This window comes from Acipenser ruthenus, chromosome 45, assembly GCF_902713425.1.
Source record: "Acipenser ruthenus chromosome 45, fAciRut3.2 maternal haplotype, whole genome shotgun sequence".
NCBI lineage: Eukaryota > Metazoa > Chordata > Actinopteri > Acipenseriformes > Acipenseridae > Acipenser > Acipenser ruthenus.
In genome coordinates this window covers 4,487,270-4,497,912 of record NC_081233.1, presented here as the reverse complement: position 1 = coordinate 4,497,912, position 10,643 = coordinate 4,487,270, and the positions used below count along the sequence as shown (strand labels likewise).

The 10,643-nt window shown below is 39.4% G+C and overlaps 1 protein-coding gene across 1 annotated transcript; it reads left to right on the top strand.

Moving 5' to 3' along the window:
• The first annotated feature begins 3,675 nt into the window (after positions 1-3,675).
• Positions 3,676-7,047, top strand: LOC131720943 (interleukin-23 subunit alpha-like). Its single transcript, XM_059013482.1, has 4 exons — positions 3,676-3,874; positions 4,734-4,835; positions 6,082-6,237; positions 6,685-7,047. Exons 1-4 carry the CDS (start codon positions 3,707-3,709, stop codon positions 6,865-6,867), a joined length of 609 nt encoding a protein of 202 aa, XP_058869465.1. The 5' UTR covers positions 3,676-3,706; the 3' UTR covers positions 6,868-7,047.
• Positions 7,048-10,643: the final 3,596 nt, after the last annotated feature.

The following is a 10,643-nucleotide window of genomic DNA, read 5'->3' as shown; positions in this document are numbered from 1 at the left end:
TGGTTGCTCTTCTTTGCACTCTTTCTAGAGCAGCAATGTCCTTTTTGTAACGAGGTGACCAGAACTGAACACAATATTCTAGGTGAGGTCTTACTAATGCATTGTAAAGTTTTAACATTACTTCCCTTGATTTAAATTCAACACTTCTCACAATATATCCGAGCATCTTGTTGGCCTTGTTTTATAGCTTCCCCACATTGTCTAGATGAAGACATTTCTGAGTCAACATGAACTCCTAGGTCTTTTTCATAGTTCCCTTCTTCAATTTCAGTATCTCCCATATGATATTTATAATGAACATTTTTATTGTCTGCGTGCAGTACCTTACACTTTTCTCTATTAAATGTCATTTGCCATGTGTCTGCCCAGTTCTGAATGCTGTCTAGATCATTTTGAATGACCTTTGCTGCTTCAACAGTGTTTGCCACTCCTCCTATTTTTGTGTCGTCTGCAAATTTAACGAGTTTGCTTACTATACCAGAATCTAAATCATTAATGTAGATTACGAATAGCAGAGGACCTAATACTGATCCCTGTGGTACACCACTGGTTACCTCGCTCCATTTTGAGGTCTCTCCTCTAATCAGTACTTTCTGTTTTCTACATGTTAACCACTCCCTAATCCATGTGCATGCATTTCCTTGAATCCCTACTGCATTCAGTTTGAGAATTAATCTTTTATGCGGGGACTTTGTCAAAAGCTTTCTGGAAATCTAAATAAACCATGTCGTATGCTTTGCAGTTATCCATTTTCAATGTTGCATCCTCAAAAAAGTCAAAAACCCAATAAGCCAGGGAAGCACAACAAATGACACACGTGTAACTATTTTTTATTTGCATAATCACTTGATTTATTTAATTTTAAATAATTACAAACGGGGGAAAAAATAGTGAAGTGACGACAATGACCCCAAACTTTACCGAACCGAGCTCTTAAAACACCTGTTAGGAGACGCGAGTGCGTGTGTGAAGCTGTCCCACACCAGCACAGCAATGGGAGAACCATGGGGTTTCCATGAGATGACCAACCGTACCGTGGGAAGTGTATCCACGGCGTTGCTGCTATTGTCTGACGTGTTTTTTGACAGCGGGAGTTAGTTTCGACACTGTCCTCTGTCAGACCGACAGTATTTGGAAATTGATCCAGAACTTGTCAGCGCCTCACCTGTAGTCCACATTAATACATCTTCAGTTTGAAGTATACGTGTTTTATTGTGTTAGTTTGTGTTTGGTTTCTAGGACCGCATTGTAAACGGTGTAAATAAATACATACATACATACATACATACATACATACATACATACATACATACATACATACATACATACCTACATACATACATACATAAATCGTTTTATAGCGTCAATTCAAAACGTTTTAACAGAGCCACGTTTAAATGACCCCCCATAACTAACAAACACGCAATACTGCTGAATGTCAGTTCTTAAAGAAACATTGAAAAGGCTCTGCTCGAAAGGATTGTCATTGAATGTGTTGTTTCTGTTGGTATTTTTAGATTTGAAATTGATAAGTGTTCCTTTTAAATGTGTATTATTGCTGCCGCTTGGTGAATGAAAGTTGGGGAATATTGTTTTTATTGATTCTAAATGTATGTATAAAACTTCATTGGAATATTGCCTAAAATATCTGCAGATGTGTTTCTTTATGCCTACGAGGATAGGTATGTGTGTTTATACACGATGGTATTGTGTTTTTTTAATTCAAAATAAAGGAATCGTTTATCCGTTTTAATGTCAGTCATAGGGGGATTGCTTTGTAATGCTTAAAAATTATTGTAAATTGTATACAAAATGTAGTGTACTAAAATTACTAATCTTGTTTCAGTATTTGTATTTTTTTTAAAACGAGAAGCGAAACACATTTGCAGACCTATATGTTTGAATTTGCGGTATTATATATATATATATATATATATATATATATATATATATATATATATATATATATATATATATATATATATATATGTCTTTCTCTTGCCCATAATCTTTTTTCGATGCATTTGATCAATTTGATGAGGTGATTGTGTTTCTGTTTTTTACACATTTCTTTGGTGATTCACTTTCTACATCAGAAATACCTGTTCTGTGAATATCGTATCAAGAATAAATGAACCAACATGTAATACGCCACGTCTACATTTAGCGACCAATATCGCCCAATATCGTTTTAAAATGTATTTCTCCGCTGTCAGAGCATATAAACGTAATTGATCGCATTGTTTGTGAAGAACACGTCAATGATCAGATTGTAATAGAATACATTCGGAAGACCTCGATGCGGTTCTTCAGACTCAGAGCTGCTGAAAAGGCCGCGCTGTATTTGGTCTTGCCTCGGATCATGTCTTTTGTTTTGGGCAGAGATGTAGGCGTCACAAATACGTCACATTTGGAACCAAGGGTGTCCAGAGAGCTAACTCACAATAAAATAATAATTGGAGTAAAATAATAATACTTGTAGTAGATAAACGAATAAAAGAAAGTCGGTTCAAATCGGATTGACCGCACACAAATTTGAAGAAACTTAGTGAACGAAATATTATCACCTGCTTCAGTATAGGTGTAGTCTGTAGGCTATATGCAAAGGCAGGATCATCGCCCCCCATTTTCCAAAACTATGAAACTCTTAATAGTGCAGAATTTCAAAAATACTAAAGAAATGTAGGCCTAAACTTCACTTAGTGTAAACATGTGTTTAAACTGAAGTTTATTTTAGGATTCTTGAACCTGCAAGAGGTGTAAACCCGTGTGAAACGATACATAACCCGTGTGAAACGACACATAACCCGTCTGAAACGACACATAACCCGTCTGAAACGATACATAACCCGTGTGAAACGACACATAACCCGTCTGAAACGACACATAACCCGTCTGAAACGATACATAACCCGTCTGAAACGACACATAACCCGTCTGAAACGATACATAACCCGTGTGAAACGACACATAACCCGTCTGAAACGACACATAACCCGTCTGAAACGATACATAACCCGTGTGAAACGATACATAACCCGTGTGAAACGACACATAACCCATCTGAAACGATACATAACCCGTGTGAAACGATACATAACCCGTGTGAAACGATACATAACCCGTGTGAAACGACACATAACCCGTCTGAAACGACACATAACCCGTCTGAAACGATACATAACCCGTGTGAAACGACACATAACCCGTCTGAAACGACACATAACCCGTCTGAAACGATACATAACCCGTGTGAAACGATACATAACCCGTGTGAAACGATACATAACCCGTGTGAAACGACACATAACCCGTCTGAAACGACACATAACCCGTCTGAAACGAGGGTGAAGGAAAACATTAGGATAAGAAACATTAAGCCTATGTGAAAATAGGTTACACACTGTTTTTTGTCCTTGCAAACGGAGTTCTGTCTACGACAGTTAAAAGCTATGTCATAATAATTCTGAACATTTAAAACGTAGTAAGTGACTGTGGACTGTTATAATACCTGCAAAGAGAAATTAAACATACGAATGTCCTGGTAGGGGTGGGGAATACCGTTCAGAGTGACTCACCCTATTGGAGAATGTATATAAATCTCCGCAGTTGTTGTAAAGCGTTATCTACGCCTGCGCCTCTCCGCCGTACCCAGCCAGCACAGCCGCACGCATTCCGAACAGGTGTCGAGGAGTCAGACTACAGCATGCGTTCCGGCAGCGCGACTCGGGCTCACACAGCGCCGCTGCTCCTCGTACTCTACTTACTAATGGGAGTTCAGAGCATCCCGGTGCCTGCACACAAACACTGGAATAACTGCAAAGACAAAGCGATGCTACTCAACAAACTCACTCTTCAATTACAACAATCCAAGGTATTCATTTATCGATGTATTTGGCTTTTCTGCAAATATTAATATTGACTATATCATTGTGTGTCAATAATCACTTTTATTAAGTAATGCTGGCAATTTTAGCAACTAGATATTATTATTATTAGTAGTAGTAGTAGTAGTAGTAGTAGTAGTAGTAGTAGTAGTAGTAGTAGTAGTAGTAGTAGTATGCACATAAGAAAGAATTACTAACGAGAGGAGGGCATAACTAGTTTAGTTAGTAACTGGGTGACACCAAAGGATTTCATGGTTCATCATGAAACACGTGGTTGGTAATCCATTCCATTCCCTCAGCACTGTGGTGAAGGTGTATCATCTGTCCGAAGTCTTGCTACACTTCATTTCACATCGTGTCCTCTGGTACTGCTTTCAGAGTATTGCAGGGTTAACTTTGTCAAAATGCAGAATGTGCTGCTGAGGCAATTCAAATGCCAAGGTAACACTATGCTACTGAATAGACCTACAGGCTTGGGGAGACTGTGTTGAAGTTCCTTCAATTCTAAATGAATTTAGGACCCCACTATTTCTATAGCAGAGATCAGGGCCAGAGAACACATTTGGAAGTGGAGACATACTTAGGAAAGACAGTAGGAGACACTTATTTACACCGTGGTGAGGGACTGGAAAGACTGTAGGAGATGATTTACACTGTGGTGAGGGACTGGGGTTGGGTTAATGTTGCGCCATCAGCTGTCTGAAGGCGAGGATCGATGCAGGCCCAATGGCCTCCTCTCCTTCGCTTTTTTTCCTTGTATTTTTTACAGGACAGTTTGTTCAGAAGTTTAATTCGTGGAGGTCTACTATCAGTAGTCAGGTGACATGTGTTTTATTTGTGTTTCAGTTTTCATCTTTGGAAGTGGTGAACGCGCATATCCAGGACTGTGTCCCTCGAATTGAAGCGAGCGACAGGTGCGACCCCGCAGGCCTCAGATCTGAAGAGCAGGTGAGCAGCAGAGTTGCAAAGTTGGGCTTGTTTTTTTTAGAGTCGCGGTTGCAGTTTGAGAGTCGCAGGTTGGAATTTGCATAAACGCACATGCGCTTGTTTTGGTCTTGTTTGGTCTTGCTTTTCAAGAACAAGATCGCTATTTTTTTGTCAGTTATATCTGGCAACCCTGGTGAGCAGGCAGCTCGAGTATTCCCGCCAGCGGCACGGGGAGATTTCAGGTTATTTTATATTATCTGAAAGATTTGGCCCCGTACCTGGAAAGCCACAATGTGCATTTCATGAATTCGAGGATTTTTATTCAAAACGAAACAAAAGTCACTTCTTTATTTTTATTTTCAATTCCCGTTACATACCAAGCTGTGGTTTGCGTGGTGATGAGAGAATCGGGATACAGTGTGACTGCAGCACTCAAAGCTGTTGGCAAACACTTTCAATCCAGGGAGAATGTTTAGATAACCTCAGAAATACTGTATTGATGTAACTATCACTGACACTTTTATCTGCTCCGTTATTGAATCTTATTTTGTCATACTTGTACTTGCTAGAACCAAAGTCATTGTATTTATCTTGCTCTTATTGTATTATTACTTGTACTGTGATTCTTGAAATGTATTTTTGTTTACGACTATAAGTCGCCTTGGATAAGGGCGTCTGCTAAGAAATAAATAAATAAATAAATAAATAAATAAATAAATAATAATAATAATAATAGACTTGGACTCCATTAAAAACAGGTACATGAAAATGAGGGGTTTTGGATGACATAAGCGGTCTCGCGACATAGTCATTGAAACTCCCCGAGGAGCTTCTGATAAACGTTACAGTATAAATAGCACAACAACAATAACAGCGAGAAGTGGTGTATTGTTATAAGTAATTGTTTACATCTGTGTAAATTAAAGGAGTTTATATTATTATTATTTCAATGTCAAGAAACACAAACGTCTTCACCGACTTCGCCTTATATCAAACAGCCGTCAAAATCAGCAAAAAGTGGAGATAGACAGGACAGAGAGAAGGAGATACTTGTTCACACAGAGAGTGGTGAGGATAGAAATGGGTACCTTGTTGATGCTGAATCATTGGGATCCTTTAAACCCAATGTGACAAAGTTCTGAGATCAATCAGAATTAGATGGTTCGTAATTTGAAATGTTCTAATGTTATCACCCCCCCCCCCTCTCTCTCTCTCTCTCTCTCTCTCTCTCTCTCTCTCTCTCTCTCTCTCTCTCTCTCTCTCGCAGCCGTGTTTGCTGAAGATCTCCCGGGTTCTACATTATTATAGCCACTTGTTCGGGGAGAACAGCGTCTTCAACGAAAGTGATTTCGATGACCTGGCCCGCACACTTTCACAGCTCCTGCGGCAAATCAAGTCACATTATGGACATGCTAGTGAAAACGTAAGCTATAGGCTGCTATATGAATATTAAACAACGAGACATTATTGTCTGCCTCGTTCTTGAAATCATGTTGGACGCTGAAGCACAAAATAATAACAAATAAAATATAACTTGGGGGCGGGGGAGGCGTGCACGGCGCAGACCTCACACTTGGGGGCAGTGAGGCGTGCATGGTGCAGACCTCGCACTTGGGGGCGGGGGAGGCGTGCACGGCGCAGACCTCGTGCACACCGCAGACCTCGCACTTGGGGGCGGTGAGGCGTGCATGGCGCAGACCTCGCACTTGGGAATGGGGGAGGCGTGCACGGCGCAGACCTCGCACTTGGGGGCGGGGGAGGCGTGCACGGCGCAGACCTCGCACATTTATAGATATCCAACCAGTATCAAAGCAGGCAGTAAAGTCAATGTCAGTCCTGCCTCCTTATCCTATTATGTGTTTATTTGCAGGGGCACGGGGTCGCTGTGGAGGACTGGAGTTGCATCACGGTAAAAGATTGGCAGCGGCAGTATTTGCAGCGTCACTACATGGAGAGACTCAAGTCGTTCTCAATCATCGTGGCCCGTGTTTTTACTCCGGGGAACCCGTCCAAGCATGCTGTCACAACGTTGCCCCAGTGTGCTACAAGCTAAATATAAGACCCATTGGAAGGTGCCTCAGTATGACTATTGCACAACAAATGAGCTAAATATTAAGAAACTGTAAACAAACAAACTGACCAAATAGGAATATTTACTACAAAAATAAATATTGACTATAGCAGTTGATCACCCTAGTGGTATATTTACAGAATTCCCCCCCATGTGTATAGGTCCCTACAGGCACACTTGTTCAGTCTTTTAAGGTGAACAGCATCGTGAAACAACTTGCAGTGTCCCGTATGTTATTAATAGTTTGCATTGTTTAAAGATGGAGCACACATTGTCAAATTGATTTGAAGTACGACAGATTACCGTTAAAGTTTCAGAACTGTGCAATGGTGCCAGCGCCAGCTGTTACATTTTGTTTTTTACTATGGAGAGAATAACAATATTGAGAGATTTTTAACAGTCACGCATTGCCCGTGTCAAGAAAATGACACTTCTCAAATTGTTAAAAATTGTTGTATGTTCTCAAATGCTATTTAGTTAATAGGTTTGGATAATGCATTGATTTTCTTGTAACACATTATGTATGCTACCTAAACTGAGTCAGGTCTTTACTATATTTAATATTTATTTATGTTTTTATACATATTAATTTATTATTTTTTAAGAAATGTATTTTTTCCTATAATATATAATCTATTATTTATGCCCACAATAAATATTTATGCATAACCATTTACTGTGTATGTGTGTGTTCATGCGGGTATATCCTTAAATCCTTGTGTAAATCTGGGTGTATCATTCCCTTAGTAAATATATGAATCCTATAGTAATCTTAACAGGAAATTGAAAATGTTCTCAAACATACAGGTAGGAATAGTTTATTATTATTATTATTATTATTATTATTATTATTATTATTATTATTATTATTATTATTATTATTCCGACATAAGACTAATATATGTATATTGTTTTTGTGGTATGTCAACAAAATACACATCGAGGTTTGTGTATCCTGTTGTTAGAATAATGAGGTATTGGCTACACTGTAAAAACAACTAAACACATTTCTGCAACACTTTCGGAACATCTTAATGGCATGTAGCGTTTATTATCTAAATGCATTGGAGTTCTAGGAAAAAACACACTCAATAAGATAAGAAAATAACACCGTGTAACAATTTTTTTTTTTTTTTTTTTTTTTGGTTCCTGGGTAGTAAGTGTTATTTCCTAATTGCTTATGCCGCAAAAGTATAGAAAATGGCTATTATTCCCCACAAACTTTGCTTTTGTGACCAGGACAATGATATTTTGAAATTTACCTATTTTCCAGAACATTCCAGATAGATTCAGTGCTGAGTAAACTTCTAGAACTTTCTAGAACTTTCCAGTAATATAAATAGTAGTATAAATACAGGGGCCTTAAGCCCACCAGTTCAGTTTAGTTCCAGCTGCCTAAGTGGATACATATCTGCATTTTTCTGAGATGGCATCAAGAGGCTGCTGGACGCCTTGAAGTATGATGAGTACGGCTGGGAGGTCATAGGAGACTTCAAAATGGTGGCATTCCTGATGGGTCTCCAAGGCGGTTTTACCAAGTTTCCCTGCTATCTTTGCCTTTGGGATAGCAGGGACACCAAGGCACACTACCACAGGCGGGACTGGCCACAGCGGACCGAGTTCTCTGTGGGGAGGAACAACGTCAAGTGGGAGCCACTGGTGGACCCCCGGAAGGTAAGCTTATACTAACTTTTTTTAAGGAAATCCATAATAGAACATAAGAAAGTTTCCAAACGAGAGAAGGCCATTCGGCCCATCTTGTTCGTTTGGTTGTTAGTAGCTTATTGATTCTGCCTAGTTCTGAATGCTGTCTAGATAATTTTGAATGATCTTTGCTGCTGCAACAGTGTTTGCCACTCCAACTATTTTAGTGTCATCTGCAAATTTAACAAGTTTGCTTACTATACCAGAATCTAAATCATAAATGTAGATTAGGAATTTCAGAGGACCTAATACTGATCCCTGTGGTACACCACTGGTTACCTTGCTCCATTTTGAGGTTTCTCCTCTAATCAGTACTTTCTGTTTTCTACATATTAACCACTCCCTAATCCATGTGCATGCATTTCCTTGAATCCCTACTGTGTTCAGTTTGAGAATTAATCCTTTATGCGGGACTTTGTCAAAATCTAAATCTAAATAAACCATGTCGTATGCTTTGCAATTATCCATTGTCGATGATGCATCCTCAAAGAAATCAAGCAGGTTAGTTAGACACGATCTCCCTTTCCAAAAACCATGCTGACTGTCTCCCAGGATACTGTTACCATATAAGCAATTTTCAATTTTGGATCTTATTATAGTTTCCAGTCAGGCTTATTGACCTATAGTTACCTGGTTCGGTTTTGTCTCCCTTTTTGTGGATCGGTATTACGTTTGCAATTTTCCAGTCTGTCGGTACAACCCGTGTCAAGAGACATGATTTTGGTTTGTAAATAACTTCTTTCATTTCATTGAGTACTATTAGGAGGATCTCATCCAGTCCAGGGGATTTGTTTATTTTAAGAGCTCCTAGTCCCTTTAACACTTCTGCCTCTGTTATGCTAAAGTTATTTAAAACTGGATAGGAACAGGTCGACATGTGGGGCATGTTGTCCGTGTCCTCCTTTGTAAAAACTTAAAAGCAATAAACACAGCCAGACCTTTGGTGCCAGTATTTAGGCAGTAAACCTGTTTTTAAAAGTCACTAGGATGTGACGAATGAAACAGAGAATGATATACAAAGTATCTGATCTTTCATAACCATGTGCTTTCAACAAGACCGTGTGGTTGTGACACCACACTTTGTTGTCATTGTCAAATTCTTTCACATGTTATGAGATGCAAATTTATCTTGGTTTCTTTTCCTCAAATAGAGCTGAAGTATTTCCCTGATGGAGAGGCGTGTCTCGGCACAGGTGCAATACCCGAAAGCTGTGATGAAACTTGTGATGCAACTCGTATTAAAATTATGTGGCAAGATGTACTGGGAATATCAAATTCTGTGCATATATGGGCATGTCCATCTGTATGCTACACATTTTGCATATATATGGAGAATCGCTTGTTCAATTGTCATGAAACTTGGTATGAACATTATTTAGCATAAGCTATTGATACTGTCAGATTCTGGTCATATAGGAGGGTGCTTGCCTGTCCGTTCATCCAGCCACCTGTATGTCACAGTAACATGTTTGCATATATCTGGAAAACCACTCATTAAATTGTGAAGAAGTTTGCTTGGGAGCATCCTGTTGATATGTGGGGGTGTCTCTCTGTCCTACATTCTTACAGGTCTTTAAACAGTTATTCCACATGCTGTAAATCCCTCATTTTAAATACTTTACCATGACACCTCATTTGCTTTGCTAATATTAAAAGCCTCTTATCTAATGCTCATTGAGCTATTCGTTGCCCTGTCTCATTCCATGCTGTTGTGTCTGCTAATGTACCTCATGATCCTCTTTGTGGTAGCTCTGCTTAAGAATGTGCAGCCGTGGCGGGTTGTTAGTATCTTATTGATCCCAGAATCTCATCAAGCAGCTTCTTGAATCATCCCAGGGTGTCAGCTTCAACAACATTACTGGGGAGTTGGTTCCAGACCCTCACAATTCTCTGTGCAAAAAAGTGCCTCCTATTTTCTGTTCTGAATGCCCCTTTATCTAATCTCCATTTGTGACCCCTGGTCCTTGTTTCTTTTTCCAGGTCAAAGAAGTCCCCTGGGTCGACATTGTCTATACCTTTTAGGATTCTAAATGCTTGAATCAGATCGCCGCGTA